Source organism: Misgurnus anguillicaudatus, unplaced genomic scaffold, assembly GCF_027580225.2.
Source record: "Misgurnus anguillicaudatus unplaced genomic scaffold, ASM2758022v2 HiC_scaffold_26, whole genome shotgun sequence".
Classification (NCBI taxonomy): Eukaryota; Metazoa; Chordata; class Actinopteri; order Cypriniformes; family Cobitidae; genus Misgurnus; species Misgurnus anguillicaudatus.
In genome coordinates, this window is record NW_027395276.1 from 4,165,601 (window position 1) to 4,186,396 (window position 20,796).

General features: G+C 36.4%; 3 protein-coding genes across 5 annotated transcripts in view; 2 read left to right on the forward strand and 1 right to left on the reverse strand.

Moving 5' to 3' along the window:
* The first annotated feature begins 1,682 nt into the window (after positions 1-1,682).
* LOC141362398 (ceramide synthase 2-like) lies at positions 1,683-15,384 on the forward strand. 3 transcript variants are annotated; one of them, XM_073864403.1, is made up of 11 exons: positions 1,684-2,029; positions 2,931-3,112; positions 5,107-5,224; positions 10,031-10,149; positions 10,480-10,537; positions 10,843-10,893; positions 11,174-11,266; positions 11,770-11,898; positions 14,066-14,172; positions 14,322-14,478; positions 14,792-15,382. In XM_073864403.1, the coding sequence occupies exons 2-11, from the start codon at positions 2,943-2,945 to the stop codon at positions 14,993-14,995; spliced, it is 1,206 nt and encodes a 401-aa protein (XP_073720504.1). In that variant the 5' UTR covers positions 1,684-2,029; positions 2,931-2,942; the 3' UTR covers positions 14,996-15,382. The 3 variants fall into 3 exon arrangements, with proteins under 3 accessions (XP_073720505.1, XP_073720504.1, XP_073720503.1); XM_073864402.1 differs by having other exon boundaries at positions 1,685-2,029; positions 2,943-3,112; positions 14,792-15,381; XM_073864404.1 differs by lacking the exon at positions 11,174-11,266 and having other exon boundaries at positions 1,683-2,029; positions 2,943-3,112; positions 14,792-15,384.
* A 695-nt stretch (positions 15,385-16,079) lies between these two features.
* Positions 16,080-18,708, forward strand: LOC141362376 (ubiquitin-ribosomal protein eL40 fusion protein). The gene is made up of 5 exons (XM_073864365.1): positions 16,080-16,203; positions 16,870-16,979; positions 17,327-17,413; positions 18,372-18,474; positions 18,556-18,708. Exons 2-5 carry the CDS (start codon positions 16,877-16,879, stop codon positions 18,647-18,649), a joined length of 387 nt encoding a protein of 128 aa, XP_073720466.1. The 5' UTR covers positions 16,080-16,203; positions 16,870-16,876; the 3' UTR covers positions 18,650-18,708.
* A 703-nt stretch (positions 18,709-19,411) lies between these two features.
* LOC141362375 (homer protein homolog 3-like) overlaps positions 19,412-20,796 on the reverse strand; it is a 29,447-nt gene continuing 28,062 nt past the window's right edge. Inside the window, exon 10 of the mRNA XM_073864364.1 lies at positions 19,412-20,756. Within this exon, the coding sequence (XP_073720465.1) occupies positions 20,571-20,756 (186 nt within the window). The 3' untranslated portion in view covers positions 19,412-20,570. The remainder of the gene's footprint in view (positions 20,757-20,796) is intronic.

Genomic DNA, 20,796 nt, shown 5'->3' on the forward strand with positions numbered 1-20,796 from the left:
TGATTAGCAGAAAAAAGTTTCTTGTTCACTGTTCTTGTTATTTTTATTAAAATATTAAAAATATGCAAGTAATAAACACCACAGACACTAATAAAGTGCGACACATGAAATTGTCAGAAGTTTAGCTAAATTTAAGAAAATGAATCAGCAATGCACTCACCATGACTCCTCAGATCAACCAGCACCTATAATGATCTTTACACACAGGAAGAAGTCCAAATAGATTTCCCCGTTATCTTAAATTGGCGACATCCATTGTTGTAACACCACAGACATGAATTTTGAGGACACTACTTTTGGCTGAATATATATATATATATTAGTGCTGGGCAAAGATTAATTGCGATTAATCGCATACAAAATAAAAGTGATTTTTTAAAAAGTTTTTTATGAGTATGTGCTTTGTGTAATTATCATGTATAAATAAATACACACACATTCATGTATGTATTTAAGAAACATTTACATGTTTATATATATTTATTAATATTTTCATATATTCTATATTAAAAATAAATTAAAAACAATTATATATATGTAAAACAATTCTGAAATGAATATATGAATGTGTGTGTGGTTAAATATACACAATTATTAGACATAGTACACGCACATATATTATGCAAAAAATCACTTTTATTTTGTATGCGATTAATCGCGATTAATTTTTGCCCAGCACTAATATATATATATATATATATATATATATATATATATATATATATATATATATATATATATATATATATATATATATATATATATATATATATATATATATTGTTAAAACATTTTAATTAAATTGTACGTGTTAAATAAAATCTATATTCACAATAGAACCACTTCATTTGTGTTAAAGGAAAACACCACTGCACACCATTATCAATATTTTACTATATTCTTACCTCAAATTAGATGAAATAATACATACCTATCTTTTTTCAATGTATGTACTTAATCTTTGCCTTGCCCCCTTCATTCGTATGGCTCCAAACAAAAGCGGAAGTGTTTGGTGGCTTCTAAATTCATCCCTGTTTGGAGCCATGAATGAATGGGGCTAGGCTAAATGCTAACACATTCATGACGGGCTGTACAAAGATTAAGTGTGCATGTATTAAAATAAAGATAGGGATGTATTAATTCATCTAATTTGAGGTAAGAACATAGTAAAATATTGAAAAAAGGTGGTGTTTTCCTTCAAAATTTTATATTGTTGCAATTACAATCCATGACACCTCTCTGAGGTAAGGCAGGAACATGAATATTTTGTTACAAATGCAATCTCTCTCAAACATTTATTGGTATTTAAAGTTTATTTCAACTTTATTTCATGTTGTAAAGTAGAGGGACGCCACCAGAAATAAAGAATGACACAAACAACTGAATTGTTTTGCATGATTCATTGAAATGAACCGTTCGTTCGAATGGTCGTTAAATGATTCGGACACCTAAGCTGTCTGACGTTCCGAGTCGACACACCCACTGACACGAGGCCATAATCTCTGAACGCACAGACAACCTCACATTATCGAGAGAGAGAGAGAGAAAATTGAAATTGAAAATTGAAAATTGAGAGAGAGAGAGAGAGAGAGAGAGAGAGAGAGAGAGAGAGAGAGAGAGAGAGAGAGAGAGAGATCGCAAGCGTTTATTCTGCGCTTTTATCGGATCATATATGCACAGCGAGGCTAAAGGAATCGGATACAGCAGTTCGGTTCTGTATACAGCATCCTTATTAGGGGTTAGGAATTGAACGCAACCAATCGAAGATCAAATGCGTTTATGAGATAATTTTGAGACTTTCCACTGCCGCATTTTGGACACATCGGTGGTTTTATGAAAAAAGGAATCTGGATGCAAATCTTAATGAAAATCATTTGCGTAAAAACCGTTTATTAGAACTGCGCATCATCAACACAACATCAATAAAACATCTTAGGCTACACCACAACAACATCATTATCAACACAACATCACACAGTTTCACACATCATAAATCATCAGGAGGAATCAGATCATCAGAGAATATCAGGTATTTAAACTGTTCTTTTTATTGTCTAAAATTATTTCCCAAAATCTCTTTATTGTCTAACACAGTGAATGTGTATAATGGTGTGACTTTAAACTGTATGGGATTTTTAAAACAAGAATGTTTAATTGTTTAAAAAAAGATCTTACAGCCGGCAGGTGGATGAAAAATATTTACTACAGACAAAACTTTATTTCATTTCACTTTCATGATTTCATAAGAGACATGTAGCCTATTGTGTTTGACATACAAAAACGATCTTGTAAATCATTCCAACAATTACATGGCTTCTATAAGTTTTTTGATAAAATACTATGTTAATATTGTTTTTCTTGCACGTGTAACATGGTATTATAATAACTTATTCTTTGAAGTATACTGTATTTTAATCATTTAGTATTATGGTAACATCATCTAACACAGTGGTTTTAAAACTGGGGGCCGCAAGATGGTGCCAGGGGGCCCCAGTTTTATGACATTTTATGAAATACATTAATTTATCATGAATTCTGTGTAATTAAATCTAAAAAAATAAGGCTACTAACCAAAAGCACTACTTTTTTGTATAATTTAATGTTTTTTTTAATTAAAATTTTGAGTTTTAGAACAGTTTTTTGTCACAAATTTTCTTTGGGGGGCCGCGAAGGAATGTACCTTAAACAAGGGGGGCCGCATGCTGAAAAAGTTTGGGAACCACTGATCTAACACCATCACTGTGACTATAGTACGGACAGAGTACTTTCATTTGCTACAGCTTTAGAGAAAAAATACTTTGTTTAATATATGTTTTCTCTTTCTTTTAAATAAAAGTTCTATTTATGTTGATGATTGTGCAACCATAATATTTTTTTGTTCCATTTGTTTAACTCAAGTGTTCCTCTTCTATGTGTTAATGTGATATCAGTCTTTATTCCAGATGGATCAGATCAGTCAGTGGCTCTGGAAGCAGGAATACTGGCTTCCTCCAGGTGTTAGTTGGAAAGATATGGAAAAGATGGAGAATTCTGTACGTCCCCTCCCGAGAGATCTGCTCTTCTCTCTGCCTCTCGCTGTGGGATTTATCACGCTTCGTTATGCTTTTGAGAGGTGACTGATGACTTTATCGTTCTCCTCGGGGCTTTCAATGTAATTTACTGCTGATGATCAAAGTCTGCTCTCAATTAGATGAATATCAGGAGGCTTTCTTTTAACAAAACTGACCATGTTAACCATAGTTTCTAAAATAGCATACATTACTACTGCAATGAAAATTGCATAGTTACCAACTATTGACTGGGGCATACACACCAAACGCGAATTCAACATTTGTCACAAATAGATCAAAGTCAATGCACAGACGCAAATATACGGAAGAGGATTAGGGCCACTGGTGATAAAAAGTCAGAATTCTGAGATTAAAGTCAGAATTCTGAATTCTGAGTTTAAAGTGAGAATTCTGAGAATAAAGTCAGAATTCAAATATTTTTTCACCAGTGGCCCTAATCCTCTTCCGTACAAATAGATGTGAACTTGCGCAGGGCAATGTGAATGACGCGAATTGGCCGTCGCTGAAATAGACTATTCGTGCTTGCCGAAATTTGGAGAATCTGGGGATGAATTAAAAAAGGATCATGACAAGACCTAGATGTGCTGTCACCTATTGTTACAGGAGTGGAAGCGCTGACAGTAATACTCTATTCCTGATTTTACTGTTGTTTGCACTATTGCATGGCTACCGAGCCCCTAAGGTGACATTGGAGTAAAAAAAATGTAAAGTTTAGTTTCATGTGCTCACGCAAAACCTTCATGTGCAGAATTTTGCTCCTTAGGGGCTCCGTACATGGCAGTGTTTTTACTTATAATAAATTATCTTTATTTTAGGCTGTTTGATGACCATTAATTATGGGGGAGATAAATTTTGTCCCCATCAGCGATAAAAATAATTAATAAGAGGCAAGGATATAAAGTCCAGAGGGGGCAATCCCCCATCACATCAAATCGCACCCAGGTATTTGCTGTAAAACAATTATTATAATATTACACGCAGAATAAAACTATAAAACATCATGATATGCATAGAAATAGAAATATTGGGTTAATAGTTAATAGTTGCTGTTGTTGAGTGATTCTCTACAAATCTATTTACAAAGTCTTATCCAGTAATCACAAACAACTAGTAAAGTTATAAGTTGTGGTTTGTGTGATCTCACATATGAAATGTGTGTGTGCTTGAGTTTATCCACGCATGCATAAATATTCATTAGCTGCTTTGCCTTCATATGAAATTGTCTCTTTGTTTAGTTTTGTGTGTTTGGTGTTTGCTGCTGCGTAACTTTAAACACCATCGTTATTGATGACCTGTGGCCTGTAATCAGTCTGGAGCAGGTGTGTGTTTGTGTTGTGTGTTGTGTGTTTGTGTTGTGTGCCTGAGGGAGCAGAGATACAGGTGAGGAGGAGGGAAGCTGTATTAACAGACAGCGCACTGACAATGTATGTATGCATTTTTGTATGTGTGTGTGTGTGTGTGTGTGTGTGTGTGTGTGTGTGTGTGTGTGTGTGTGTGTGTGTGTGTGTGTGTGTGTGTGTGTGTGTGTGTGTGTGTGTGTGTGTGTGTGTGTGTGTGTGTGTGCGTGCGTGTTGTTGCCACGGCAGCTGGTTGCTATAGTAACCCATTGAGGCTGATGCTGTGACCCCTCTCACCTTTGTTTGATCTCAGATCATCTTTCCACACCTTAGACACAAACTTGTGCGGGGCGATGCAAATGACACAAATTGGGCAGCGCGATTGTTGATAATAAAAAAAAATTCACATGACTCAAAGTTAAATCCCGCGAGTAATCTAGAGCAAGGAACGCAATGCTTTGTGTTTAGTGTTTTACGCAGCATTACTGTAACTGTCTCAATTTTATTTTGTCTCATGTCTGGTAATTTGATCAAATAATGTCTTGACAAAAGTTGACATATAATTGAGTACTCGAGTAAGTCTCATGTTGTGAATGATGATACAGTAGATCTGTCTGTACACTACACATATCTTGGTGTTTATTTGTGATCTGTGTTGTGATTTCAGTGGAGTTTTTTGTTTGTTTGTCTTCACGCAGAGTTGTAGCTCTTCCTCTGAGTCGAGTTTTAGGAGTGAAAGATCAGATTCGTTTTAAAGTCACTGCTGCCCCCAACTTAGAGACTTTTTATATGAAACACAGCAGACAGCCAACACAAGTGAGTACACACAGACACATATACTGCTTAGATCCTTATACACATTTTTTTATATAATAAACATAACTATGAATCTGTGTAGAGAGATGCAAACAAACGTGGCTGCATTTAAGAGATTATCTTCAACGCTTGTTTTGCATCTTACCTTCCTGGAAAATATCCACAATCATTTGCAAATGAGGATGTTGGTGTCTGTCTAACCTCATGAGGTGAGGAGGAGGTCTCTCAATAACAGACACTCACACATTCAAGTCTTTAGATCATTCGTGTGTTGTTTTCTAATATATAAATATGATCCAAATAAATGTGTGCTTTACAGCTGTTAATATACAGTACTGTAATACATTTTTTACACTGCAAGAGTATGAACTCTACTCAAGCATTGTATGACAGCATGAGGAACCTGATATTGTTGACATTTATTTTGTCTAGAGATGCATTGTTGTTCTTGGAAAGTGGCCATTGAAGACTTGTGTTACTGTAGAGTGTTGTAAGATTGTGTCCTTTGGGTGTAGAGTCTCTTTATTGAGTTCAGACCTAGTATTGTATTTGAGTCAGAGTCAAGACCAGAGGACTCAACGCTTGATCTCCTGACTCGATCTCGACTCGGACTCAACACTTGATCTCTGGACTCGGTCTCGACTCTGACTCAACACTTGATCTCTGGACTCGGTCTTGACTCGGACTCGACACTCGCTCTCCTGACTTGATCTCGACTCGGACTCAATACTTGATCTCTGGATTCGGCTTGGACTCGGATTCAACGCTCGATCTCTGGACTCGGCCTTGACTCGTACTCGACCTCTGAACTTGGTCTTGACTCGGACTTGACCCTGGATCTCTGGACTCTGCCTTGACTCGGACTCATCACTTGATCTCTGGACTCGGTCTCGACTCGGACTCGATACTCGCTCTCCGGACTCGGTCTTGACTCAGACTCGACACTCGCTCTCCTGACTCGATCTCGACTCGGACTCAATACTTGATCTCTGGATTCGGCTTTGACTCGGATTCAACGCTCGATCTCTGGACTTGGTCTTGGTCGGACTCGACACTCGCTCTCCTGACTCGATTTCAACTTGGACTTAATACTTGATCTCTGGATTCGGCTTCGACTCGGATTCAACGCTCGATCTCTGGACTCGGCCTTGACTCGTACTCGACCTCTGAACTTGGTCGTGACTCGGACTTGACCCTGGATCTCTGGACTCTGTCTTGACTTGGACTCAATGCTCGATCTCTGGACTTGGCTTTCACTCGGATTCGACACTCGATCTCTGGAATTGGTCTTGACCCGGACTCGACACTCAATTTCTGGACTCGGCCTTGACTCGGACTCAACGCTCGATCTCTGGACTCTGTCTTGACTCGGACTCGAACTCTGGACTCGGTCTTGACTCAGACTCGACTAGGGGTGCACCGATATATCGGCCGATGATGCTTGCTATGCTTCTCAATGAATTACGGTGAAATGCTGCTACATCCAAAAGCCAAAGAGCTCTCTCGTGCAGAAACTCAGTATTCGCTACAGACGAAGAACCAATACACACACAGCTATGACACACAGCTCCAGAAAATGGCTTAAGGATATATTTATATTGCTGTTCTTTAAACCTTTTCAGGTATTTTCATGATAATAAAGAATATTTATAATGATTATGTTTGACGAGTGTTGCTTTTTCAAACTATCAGCGATTTCAGATCGATAAGGACTTACTGATCAAAAGCCGTAGTACATGAAATATCTGTGAATATATCAGCGGGGCTATTCAGAATAGTTATAGGCCACGTATTATTAGTGTATATCAGCATTTATTGGCGCACCCCTAGACTCGACCTCGTGACTCTGTCTTGACTCTGACTCAAGACTTGATCTCCTGACTGCAATGGGTGTCATTTCACTAACTAGGTTAACTATAGACCCTATATAGTCTGGTTATGAGTAACCCACTTCTTGCGTTTTGGATAGCTATTAGACGTCTTTTAAATGCAAAATTGCTTGCTGGGATTTATCCAAAATATCTGAAAGTTTTTAGAGGATAAAAAAAAGATTTCTTATATTGTGCCTCAAAGCCTCATACTTACAGTTTGTTCTTTAGACAGTGATGAAATAATAATGTGTGGTTTAGTATTATTAGGGCCCGAGCACCGAGGAGCAGGCCAGAATGGCCTGCACCGAAAGGTGCGAAGCCCTATTGGTTTTGCTCGAATTTATTATTATTTTTTTTTTTTTTTTTTTTTTTTTAACACTTTTGGGCATTTTGGGTGCCTTAACATACTCGAAAACTCTTGAAATTTGGCACAGACGTCAGAGTCGTCCGTCATTGCAAACGGGCAAAGGCTGGAACACGGGCGTGGCACGGGGGCTCTGTAGCGCCCCCTGTAATGCAAAATAAAACATTGATGCACAGATCGTGCAAACATGTACGCACATGTACGAGAGTTGGTACGCATATAGATCTCATCGACCCGAACAACTTTCGCCCTCTAACATTTAAGCTCCGCCCAACAGGAAGTCGGCTATTTTGGATTGTTTAAAAAATGCATGCGTTGAACTTTTGAATACTCCTCCTAGAGGATGCATGCGATTGACACCAAAAGTGGTGAACATGATGTCGAGACATTGGACTTGCTAAATTGCGAAGGGATTTTTGATATCTCGAACGGTTCTGCCATGGCGAGCCGACAAAGTTGTGGCGAAATCAGAGAAACAGGAAGTGTCTAATATCTAAAGCAAAAAATGTCTTACTGTAATGACACGCGGGGTGTTTGTTCGTCTGAAGAATCCGATCGCATCGATGTGCCTATTGTGAGTCTCGGGTATAGCGCCACCACCAGGCGCCAGGAAGTGTGTCAGTCACAAAGCTGGATTTTTTTGAAAGTTCCATGCAATGTTCTTTTAAATACTCCTCCTAGGATTTTCATGCGATTGACAGCAAAAGTGGTCACCATGATGCCGAGACATTGTAGATGATAAATTGCGAAGGGATTTTTGATATCTCAAACGCTGTTCCCATGGCAACGCGTCAAACTTTACTTTCATTTTAAAGGCATATTTAAGCCTTTCAGTTCCATACAGTTAACTTTTAAATACTCCTTCTAGGATTTTCATGCGATTGACACGAGAAGTGGTCAACATGATGCCGAGACATTGTAGATGATAAATTGCGAAGGGATTTTTGATATCTCAAACGCTGTTCCCATGGCAACCTGTCAAACTTTACTTTCATTTTAAAGGCATATTTGAGCCTTTCATACAGTTAACTTTTAAATACTCCTTCTAGGATTTTCATGCGATTGACACGAGAAGTGGTCAACATGATGCCGAGACATTGTAGATGATAAATTGCGAAGGAATTTTTGATATCTCAAACGCTGTTCCCATGGCAATGCATCAAACTTTACTTTCATTTTTACACATATTTAAGGCTGACAGTTACATGCTGTGAACCTTTAAATACTCCTCGTATGGGATTCATGCGATTGACACCAGAAGTGGTCAACATGATGCCGAGACATTGTAGATGATAAATTGTGAAGGAATTTTAGACATCTCGAACGCTGTTCTCATGGCAATGCGTCAAACTTTACTTTAATTTCAGGCATGTTTAAGGCTCTTGGCGTGCTTAGTTGAACTTTAAATTTGGCACACACATCCAGAGATGTATAAGTACTAGGGACCCAGACTTGAGTAAAAGTACAAGTGCTCTATCAAAAAAGTGAGCACACCACTTAAGTGGAAGTACTGAAGTATTAAACATGTTTTGTACTTAAGTATTGCAAGTAGTTTATTTTAAAATATACTACTCAAGTACTGAAAGTAAAAGTACAAGTATTGTGTAATGTAGTTATTAAAGAAAACAGTAAAAAGTTTGAATATAATATTGTTTATATTATTTCAAATGTTTAAGCTAAAGGACACTCACAATTGCTTTGGCTGTAGCAGGAGTACAAGGACAGGAATGTTCAGATTAATTTAACTAATATGGCAATAGAGAATTCAGAATTAATAAAATATTAGTCGATGTAATGGTAATAGGTAAAGGTACAAGATGTTTCAATGTATTTAGGTTTCCTTCTTTCGCGCACACTCGCCCTTTCTCGCGAATTCTCTCTCTCTATCGGTCTCTCTCGTGCACTTTGGTTCTCTCTTCACTTCACATTTGTCCACAACTGCGGCTCATAATTGTGAGTGAGAGGGAGGGAGGGGTCCGCTCTTCACTATCTCCTATTGGTTTAGACCACAATCTGTGTGTGTTTCTAATGTGTATCACCGCTCTGGCAGTGATAATGTAGGTTTGGAATGATTCGTAACATTTGAGTGTAACGAGTAACTATGCAGCACATAAAAAATGTATTGGAGTAAAAGTATTAAACTCATCGAAAATATGTACTGAAGTAAAAGTGGAAGTAGGAGAAAAAAATAATACTTCAGTAGAGTACAGATACTGCCTATTAGTACTTAAGTACAGTAGTGAAGTAGTTCTACTTCGTTACTATACATCTCTGCACACATCAGAGTTTTCGGCTGTTAAGTGTTGACAAAAAGGTCAGACATAGGCGTGTCTCTTAAGTGGCTCACTAGTGCACCTGTTTGTCTAAAATGTGGGGTTTCTTTTACCTACAGTCCCCAAATGGCTCAGAAACAACATTAAATAGCCCACTGATATTTTACCCACTTGATGCTCTTGCCCACCGTGCATCGTTTTCTCGGACGCAGCATGTAGCGGTAAAAAACCGTGCGAGGGCCCGCCATTGCTGCTTGCAGCTATATTTCATCTTGGGTTCTTGTTTTGTTTTATCTAGAATGATATTGCCAGTCTTGTGAAGAAGAGCGGCTGGACTCATAGAGAGGTGGAGGTTTGGTTTCGTAACCGCAGGAATCTGGACCGGCCGAGCAGCAGTAAGAAGTTCTGTGAGGCTTGGTAAGTTTTTTTATTCAGATGTTTTCATGATGTTATAATTATACCTGTTTGTACCCGTCTGCATTCACTCTTCACTGAGCTGCCTGTAAAAAAAACTTAAAAATATGTGTAAATATATAGTTATGAACTGCGAACACTACGTACAAATTCACCATGTTAATGGCGTCACAATTAGTGGTTGACTCTGATGCTGATATATCGGCCGATATTTGGACATTTTTTATTACTTCAAGAGTCATCAAGCAAGAACTCATCTAAGCACCTTTAAATAAACTTTACTTTATTTAATTTTTGTGCTTCAATGTAACACCAAATCTTTTGTTTCCCAAGTTGGAGATTTGCATTTTATCTGGTTGCTTTCATGGCTGGACTTGCATCTTTAATAAACGTGAGTTGACCTTTAAAGCTCTTTTTTTTAATCTAAACTCAAGTTTGTCTTGTCAGAATTTAATCTGTCTGATTATCAGCTGTTAGTGGTGAAAAATTGCTTTTATCTGCGATAGCGATTATAGGCCGATATATCGGTGCATCTCTAGTTTAATCACAGATGATATGTGTGAAACTTAACACTGGCTGTCTGTGTTTGTTGACAGACTGTTACAGGAAGATTTCTGTTATTGTTGTTTTTGTTAATGTGATATGTTTGTTTTATTGTGATTAACATCACTGCGCGTGTGTTCCTCTTTCTCATAGACGTCCTGGTTAAGGGATCAGAGGGAATGTTGGAGAGGATATCCTCAACAGGTGTGCAAACCTGTCTGAACAACATCTAATAAGAAACACGTCACTGAAAATTCATCACGTACTCACCCTCATATAAAAAAATTAAATGGCTGAATATAAAATTTGGGCTAAAGAGTCCCAGTCGCTCTTTATCTCTTTCAGTATCGTTTTTCTAATTATGTGTTTTATGTTAAATCCACAAAGGCTGTTGTGTTTTATCAGAACTGATGTGATGTTCTTGATGACGTATGACTGTATAAGCGCTGTTTTCCTTAAGGTCCTGTGTTTGTGTTGTCTCTAGCCCGTGCAGGATGTTCATTACTGGTATTACATGCTTGAACTGGGCTTCTACTGGTCACTGCTGCTCTGTGTGTCTATAGATGTGAAAAGAAAAGTAAGATCTCACACAATAGATTTAAAAGGCACATACATTATGCCAATTCTTACAAAATGTAAAATAAGTATCATGTGCTCCTAGAATTGTCTGTGAAGTTTCAGTTTAAAATACCCCACAGATCATTTAATATGTCCAAAATGTATCTGTTGCATTAGCGCTACAATGTGCTAAACGACACATTTAGAAAAGCTTTTGGGTAAAATAAAGTCAGTCATCAGTGCTGTGGGTGGAGCTTTGTTTTTGTGACGTCACATTAACAAGATCATCAAAATGGTATTGATTAATGAGACTGCTTTGACTGGATTTTTTTCCATCATAGAGATTCATTACAGGTGTGGTGGCAGTTACTATAGGCATTAAAATCAAGTTTGTCAACAGGCCGTCTGTTATGTATAAGTTTTGTCCTGTTGCCTGTTTCAGATTACATTTCCTGACAGTAAAGCTCATGACGTTTTTCCTGTATGTTGTTAAAGGAAGTATATTATTTTGTTCTGTTTTAGGATTTTAAAGAACAGATTGTCCATCACTTTGCCACAATTTTCTTGCTTGGTTTCTCTTACTGCTCAAACTACATCCGTATTGGGACCCTGGTGATGCTTGTGCACGACTCTTCAGATTTTCTGCTTGAGGTGAGAGATTCACTGGGGGGACTTTAGTTTGGAAGGAGATGGGTCATTTTAAATGTCTTGTTAAGGGCTCATTATAGTTTTGCATAGGTCCTACAGCATACGCTCCATGCAGTGGGCTACGCATTCTTTTTATTTATATACTTCTGCGTCATGGTCCGCGCCAAAGTGCAATTACAAATGGAGGGGTGTGTTTCCCAAAAGCATTGTTAGTTAACTATGGTCGTTGTTACCATTGAACTCTGTTGGTAACGACAGAACTTACGTGTAATACACAGTAGCACTGAAACATCCAAAGAAGAAGCAGCTTGGCCAGTAAACACACAAATGAAAAAGCAGTAGCTTGTTGTGTATGATTTGAGAAGACCAGCAGTGATGGAGGTAAATAGACAGCGACTTTTGTAAGAGTTTAATTACTCCTTAACTTGGCCCATCTTTGTTCTCACCATCGCAAACGAAAATGCCTATGAAGAATTTTTTTACCTCACAGGAAGGGGTTCTTACGGAAGCGCAACTTAATAAAAATGAAAGAGAAAAAAATTGAAACAGAAAAAAATAAAAGAGAAAAAAATTGGAAGAGAAAAAAGTTTTTAAGTTTAGTTTCGTGAGCACGTGATAGTTTCACGTGCGCACACGAAACTAAACTTTATTTAATTTTTGCTTTTTTGGAAAAAAATTGAAAGAGAAAAAAATTTTGAAAGAGAAAAAATGTTGAAAGAAAAAAAATTGAAAGAGAAAAAAAAATTTAAACAGAAAAAAATAAAAGAGAAAAAAATTGAAAGAGAAAAAAAATTGGGAGAGAAAAAAAGCTATAGGGGAAAAATTTGAAAGAGAAAAAAATTAAAGAGAAAACAATTTGAAAGAGATTTTTTTTTTGAAAGACAAAAATGTTGAAAATACAGAGCCCCTAAGGTGACATTGGAGTAAAAAAAATCTTAAGTTTAATTTCATGTGCAGAATAATTTTTACGTTTAGTTTCGTGTGCACACGATAGTTTCACATGAGCATGTGATAGTTTCACGTGTGCACGCAATAGTTTCTCGTGCGCACACGAAACTAAACTTTATTGAATTTTTGCTATTTTGGAAAAAAATTGAAGGAGAAAAAATTTGAAAGAGAAAAAATGTTGAAAGAAAAAAAATTAGAAAGAGACACAAATTTTAAGAGAAAAAATTTGAAATAGAAAAAAAAATTGAAATAGAAAAACATTTGAAAGAGAAAAAAAATTTGAAAGAGAAAAAAATTAAAAGAAAAAAAACAAATGTGGAAAATAATGTGTTTTTAACCATAAACTACGCGAACACATTGTATTATATATATAATAACTTGTAGCTGTGAAAACATGCGTGTAAAATGTTTGTTGTATGTTTTAACAGTTTTCACGGTGCTAAGTTAACAATGGATTAAAACGATGAACGTCATTCTGGTTTGGCGAACTAAATAAAGGACAACTTGTGCATCAGTCGAGACTCTCTCTTCTCGAAACCAAGGGCTGCTACAATACCAAATACACAAAATAACATTGTTTTGTATATGAAATATGTTCTCTTTAAGGCACAAGATTTCGTTCTTGTGGTGACACCTGCGGGGCCAAAGTATTTTTAAGAAAAAAAATTTGAAGGAAAAATTATATTTTAAAAGAGAAAAAAATATTTTTGAGAGAGAAAATCTCATCACTGTCTCAGGAAGAAAGAAGACAATTTTTTTCTTCCTCACAGTGCTTGCGGTCTGCGTAGAACGGATGCTTTGTTAAAATTTTGGCACGGCCCATGTCAGACTATGCCAGCATCTGTAAGCCCATCCTAAACAACATTTTAGTAGATGATAAACATGGTGAAACTATTCTGATAATAGCAATGAGGAAGGAACCTGAGACACATGATGAAAACAAAATAATAGAAATTTCTGCTTGGTCAGTACAAAATCACACAGTTAAGACACCTATATCATACACCTACAACCAAGCAACATCCTGGAAATAAACCCTTAGCAACTTAAAATTTGAAAATCAAGTTAAATTTTTGTGGTGCATGCATCAGCTTTGAGTTGATACAAGATCTTTGTTGATTATTTCCAAGTTTCTTTCTCTGAGATACACTATATGTATAATCCATCAGCTGAATGTTGTTTATGGATGACCTCATCTGATGTAAATCTGCTCTTTCTACAGTCTGCCAAGATGTTCAACTACGCTGGGTGGAAAAAAGCTTGTGATTCATTGTTTGTGATTTTTGCTGCTGTATTTCTGGTCTCACGTCTGGTTGTGTTTCCAAGCAAGTAAGAAGTTCACATAAGTGCTCATTGCAAACATGAAGTATCAGTTAATAACCATCATTTAAAACGCATATTCATATCATCTGTCTGCTCACTATGTAGTTTATTTTCAGGTGTTTCAGCGTGTGCTCTTCTGTTTTTTTCTCTCATAGGATCATCTACACGACTCTTGTTCTGTCTATGGAAGTATTCAAGCCGTTTGTGGGATATTATTTCTTTAATGCTCTGCTGTTAGTCCTTCAGGCGCTGCACATTTACTGGGCTTATCTCATCCTGAGAATGATCTACAAGTTTCTCTTCTTAGGAAAGGTCAGTTAAGCTTAAAGAGAAATAATGTTATGCAAAATCCACTTTTACAAAGTGTTTGAACATAAATGTGTGTCGGCAGTGTGTGAACACAACAACCCTACAATGAAAACAAAATCCATCCACTCCTTTTTTTTTAATTCCCATTATAAGTCTCTTTCTCTCGTTAATGTGATGTCACACTAACAAAGCCCTGCCCACAGCCACTGACTGACTGGTTAATTTTACCCAAAAGCTTTTTTTAATGTGTTTGTTAGCATTGTCATATACAATAGGAGTATATAAATTATGATATTTATCTCTCATAACCTGACAGCTGGACAAAGATGAGCGAAGTGATGTTGAAAGTGAACTAGAAGATGAAGAAGAGGAAGAAGAGAAGGACGAACATCGGTCTTCATGGAGGAAGAGGAAGGTTGTGATGGATTCAAGACTGGCAATGCTCAACTCGAGCTGTGTTTTAAATAACTTGACCAATCAGAAGGCTGATGTGAACAGAGGATTGCCTAAAGCCAGATAGCAACATACTGTATTAGTACGAACAAACTACTATCTGAAAAGTGCTGATATGTTGTATTTATTATATTGTTGCTTTCAAATACCCTGCTTGTCAAAAACACATAAATGACGGCATTACTTCTGTAATATCATATAGTTTGATAGATTACTGTATTTCATCATGTGTCATTGTTGTCTTAATGCACACGTCATATGCTTTTTTAAGGAGCAGAATTGAATGAGAACAAAAACGGACAACTGATGTAAATTTAACAGAACTCGTATAATTGTCTGTGATAATAGGTTACAAAAGGTGTCTTTTTATAACTTAAAATATATTGTTTACATTATGCACAAATATGAATGTAATAATGGCATATGCAACACGAGAGCCATAAAAAATTCAAATAAATAAATTGTTTTTGTAAATTGAGCAACTGTGTGTTTTATAGGGATCTGTTTTGTGGTGATCATATAAAATATATACTTTCTTTTATTCATAAATGCTTTAAACAGATAAATTATTAACAATATCTATTTCTAGTACAATCAATTTCTAGACACACACATACACACTCATATATAAATCTTTATATTTTTAAATACAACATTTAACATATTGTTCATTACTTTTCAAATTATCTCTCAAAATAAAAAAAACATCACATACACCCATTTCTACCCAATTTTCTACTTATATAATTTTCCACTTCTTTCCAAAAAGTCTTAAGTAGATACAATGATAAAACATCCACAAAATTCACAAGTATGAAAAATATTAATCTTTCCAAAATATGTTTTATTCAATTCGATTTTATTTATATAGGTCTTTTTACAGCTGTTTAATTTTTTCAAAGCAGCTTTACGTTAATAAAAACAAGAAAAATAGGAAAAGCATAGGACAACAAAGTAGCAAAGCATTAATAATGTATATGTAACATAACGTAAAAGTTAAGCTAATATCAGCTGGCTGTTTAATTGGATAAATTTCTATGTAGAACTTAGTAAGATTCATCCTAATTTTGTTACTGACACAAACTTTCAGTATTCTCCGTGTTTTATTATTATTAATAATAATTCTGTTGAATAATGTGCTTTTTGAAGTGCTGCTGTTCTCCGCCAGGCCTTCAGGCGGCGCTAAAGTCACGCTGATGCTCTAATACACGCGGCATCTAAACGCACGAAGCACGCGTCGCTCTCTTTCCGCCCGGACTGGCAGAGACTGCGAGGGTGAGAATCACTGTCCCTAAAACTCTCGAATTTTCTCACAATTTCATACTTTATTCACCCATACACTGATATTAAGGCGTGCGTTAGATGTTTATGCCCATCACTGGTGTGATTAAAGACGGTTATGTGTTAAGTTTACGTGTTTTTATTTCATTTGAAGTTTAATGTGTGGAGACGAAGTGTCATGGCCGCGGATGCCATGTGTGCGCGAGACTCTTGACATTAAATATATGTAAATAAAATGGCTTTCATCTTAACAAGTACTCCGGTTGTTAATTTTAAGTGGATTTAAAACGATTCGATTAACATTTAAGCTAACATTAACTTGAGAGAAGTGTTGTAGCAGTACAGGTATATATCAGATGAGATGGTAATGCTATGCTACTTAGTTTCAGCGCTATTTTATGATTGCCATATTGATTCACTATGGTATTATTGTACATGTGCAAAAACCAGTAAATGTTCATAATATTTATTTAGTAAACGATATTTTTGGTAGTGACTTGCATTAGAGAACATTTAAAACAAACCGAACGTGTTTCTCAAATAAAAGTCCCCCTTCGCTTCTGACGTCATTGATGAATGTGAGTTTTTAAAGTTAAAATGTTCGTCTCAGATTTACGTGACTGTAAATGAGATCAATCTTGTTTTTATTTCACGTGACAGTGGCAAAATGCAGATCTTTGTGAAGACTTTGACTGGTAAGACCATCACCCTCGAGGTCGAGCCCAGCGACACCATCGAGAATGTCAAGGCTAAAATTCAGGATAAAGAGGGTGAGTATTAACTAGTATTTATTATATACATTAATATAAGCATGGGGGTTTGTAATGTATTACCATAATATATAAGCATGTTAATAGCATGTTGTACACTATCAAATTATTCAGTGTGAAATCTGATTGGACCTGGCTGTTAAGATATGTTGCTGAGTTTATTGTAAAATATTTAGTTCTGTATATTACACACAAGAGAAGATATTTCTTTGTCTTTGTCAGCAGTCAAATGTTCCTGTCATACAGTGATCACTTCATCCAGTCAATGGATAAAATCTTCCAAGTCCTGTCAGTTTGAGTCATGGTGTTATCCCATTGCGGCTACTAATGTCTGTATTTTTCCTCAGGCATTCCTCCTGACCAGCAGCGTCTGATTTTTGCTGGTAAACAGTTGGAAGATGGTCGCACGCTCTCAGACTACAACATTCAGAAAGGTACGTTTGTTTGCTTCAAGATTAGTTAAGTTTGGCTGTTTCTCAAAAACTGCTGATCTGACCATTATAGATGTGATCCTGATAGTTTTCAAGAGATTTTTTTGAGTCTGTGTTCTTAACATAAGAGAGTATTAATTATTGGGTTGCAAAGTTCCAGGAATTTTTAAGGCTGGAAACCTTGAACTTCATGTGAATTAGCGGGAATTAATGGGACTAAACTGGGAATTTGAAAGAAATTGCAGAGTTGCCTATAACAGGGAATGTAATGTACTTAAAAAAAATCTTGCAGCATACATTTTTTTAAAACTCAGTCACATGCATTCACCCATAACATGAACACACAAGTTTTTGAATCCTGTACACAAAATAATGTCAAAATGTCAATCTTTGCATGTTTTCTTGTTTAAAACTTCCTTGTGCTTTGTGTAAGCTAGTGTGCAACAACATTATACACTGACGGAGAAAACATTTAGGTGAAATAATTTTAAAAAGTAGCCAAAAGTTTGGACACATTACATAGTCTGTTTTTAAAAGAAGTCTCTTATGCTTATTAAGCCTGCATCTATCTGATAAAAAATCCTTAATGTTCATTAATATTAGAATGATTTATGAAGGTTTTGATCAAATAAATCCACGGGTTGATGAGCACAAGTATCAGGATTCATTAAAACTTGTATTCCCTTGCATGCATGTCTGCTCATGACAAAACAAAATGTGTATTTGTTTGTATATAGTTAATATACATTTCCCTAAAGTTCCTGATAATTCCTGTTAAGTTTCCAAATTGGAATATTTCCATGAAAAGTTTCCAGAAATTTATCGTAAACTTTCTGCCCCTTTGCACTCCCTAATTATTCAGTTTCTGTGTGTTTTATCGGGATGTTGCTCTGCCTGCATTGGTGTCTTTGTCTCTTTTGTTTAAATGTTTGACTCTGATTGTGTTTAATGTTTCTTTCAGAGTCCACTCTTCATCTGGTGCTGCGTCTCAGAGGAGGAATCATCGAGCCTTCACTCAGACAACTGGCTCAGAAGTACAACTGCGAGAAGATGATCTGTCGCAAGTAAGGAGCTGCTGGTATTTTCTCATTTAATTTGAAATTGAATTGATATTGCTGTTTGCTCAACTCCTTGTTGTGTGTCAGGTGTTACGCCCGTCTGCACCCGCGTGCTGTTAACTGCCGCAAGAAGAAGTGTGGCCACACCAACAACCTGCGTCCTAAGAAGAAGCTGAAGTAGATTAAAGATCTGATGCGTTTCAGGAGCTTCATTGTTCAAATAAAACATTGTTAAAACCAGTTGAGTTGAATGTGTGTTCACTGTGGGGGTATATTCACATTTAGGCTTTCAGCAAATGCTATTATCCAAATCACTGTTTTTGTAACACATGTTTATAAGCAATGGACAATTATTTTGCCCAAATGATTTTACACGAGTAGGGATTTAGGGCTTCTAAAACAACGTTGTCCTTTTTTTCTTCAGCCCCATACATATCATCTTCAGACTGATAAACAATATATCCACTGTTAGGGTCTTTCAGACACGCACAAACAAAATAGATTTTGATATTCATTTATTCTGAGATTGTCTTTTATGTTAACCGAGACAATGTTTGTTGTTGAATACTTGGACTTGTTGCTTTAGTTGTTCAGTATAAATGATTTAATTCTAGTTTCATCGACATGCCTGTCAAAGCTTATATCTGGACCATTTGGGTTTGTGAAAAAAATTCAAGACTTGCATTATTCTTTGAAATTCAAGCAGATATGATGGCATCTCATGATGTGCTTTAGCTTTTCTCTGAATCATAACACGTGCTTGCTGTTAAGACTATAAAGCAGTACACATACTGAAAGAACGCCATTGTCAAATAAATATAAAAGTGTGGTTATTACCTGATTTTACCCTACATCAACTGCGTAAAAAAGCACACATACAAATGTCTTTCTTGTTTGTGCCTAACTGTGATGGATTATAACTGTTAGCACTTTTAATACTGCAGTTAAAGGGGCCATGGCGTGAAAATGTTAGCATTGCCACTTTGTAGGCGTGAGCAAAAATAGGTCATTGAAATGTGGCTTTCCTTATGATGTCTTGTTAGAATAATACCGCCCCCTTAATGTACACTATCCAATCACAGCACTGCCATTTAGTGCAGAGAAAAAATAATTCACAGCACAATTGAGTTTGAATTGCATCAAACCACCATCATTGTGATCAGTGTTTGCACTTCATCAGCTCATTTGCATTTTATAAGACACACCCAAAACGACACATTTGTGCTCAAACCTACAAAGTGGCAATGCTAACATTTTCACACTATGACCTCTTTAAAGTCACAGATGAGTATAACCATTATGTCTTTAGCTGAGCTGTCATTTATAATGACAACTACAGTTTAAATGCAATCCCAATGGAGCCCTATAAGCTACTCTTGAATATAAATTCCCATGAGCGTGAGGGATTTCTTTACATACTAGAGTTTTTCCCTATCTAATTGGTTATTTCTGATAAAGTCAAAGCTGTTCTCGATATTGCACAAAGGTGTTTGACAGTCACATTCAAGCTGGTCTTTGGTTTACAAGCACCCAGCTGTGATGCAGATCACATCCACTCCAATAGAAAACACACAGAGAAAATACTGACGCTAAAAAACAAAAACTGGCAATAAATTAAACACTTTTTCCTAAGCAGTAAACAGTATCTGTAGCTGAAACAGGCAAAACATAACGTGTTACAAAAATTAAGCAAAAAATTACTAAAATGTTAGTAGCTGAAAAATAATACTGATCAATCATTTTTACTATATTGTTAGTATCAAGTTAATATTGTTCACTGTCTGCTGAAATCTGATACAAAACATCAAGTGTGACACAAAAGAGTTTTTAACTAACAGTGTAGTGTATATCAAGAATAAACTCGTCTACGCTCATACACCACTGTGTAAAAATATACCATCAGTATTTGTTTTCACAGATGTATCATCCTCCCCCTACTGATGTTTATTGCTGTACTTAAATAAAAAAAACTTTAATTCAGTGCAAATCAAATGAAAAAAAGAAAGAAAGCGATATAGGTATATAAAGCATTGTGCAGAAATGTTCATAGACTGTAGTAGATGATGTGCTTTCTGCAGCGGTTAGGTCTCAGATCAGATGATTTATTTACTGATCAGCTTAACCAGACTCTGTCGAAGGTCATTCAGATCAAATATCTTGACATCGAGGATCTGAACGACTCTCTGCACTTCACTCTCAGCGCGGTCACGATCTTCCAGTGCGGAGGCGAGACTCTGTTCTGTGTTCTGTACCCGACGTTCCAGCTCAACGTTACGCATCTCTAACTCCTGAAACCAAAAGACAATAAACGGAGACTTCATATTCATT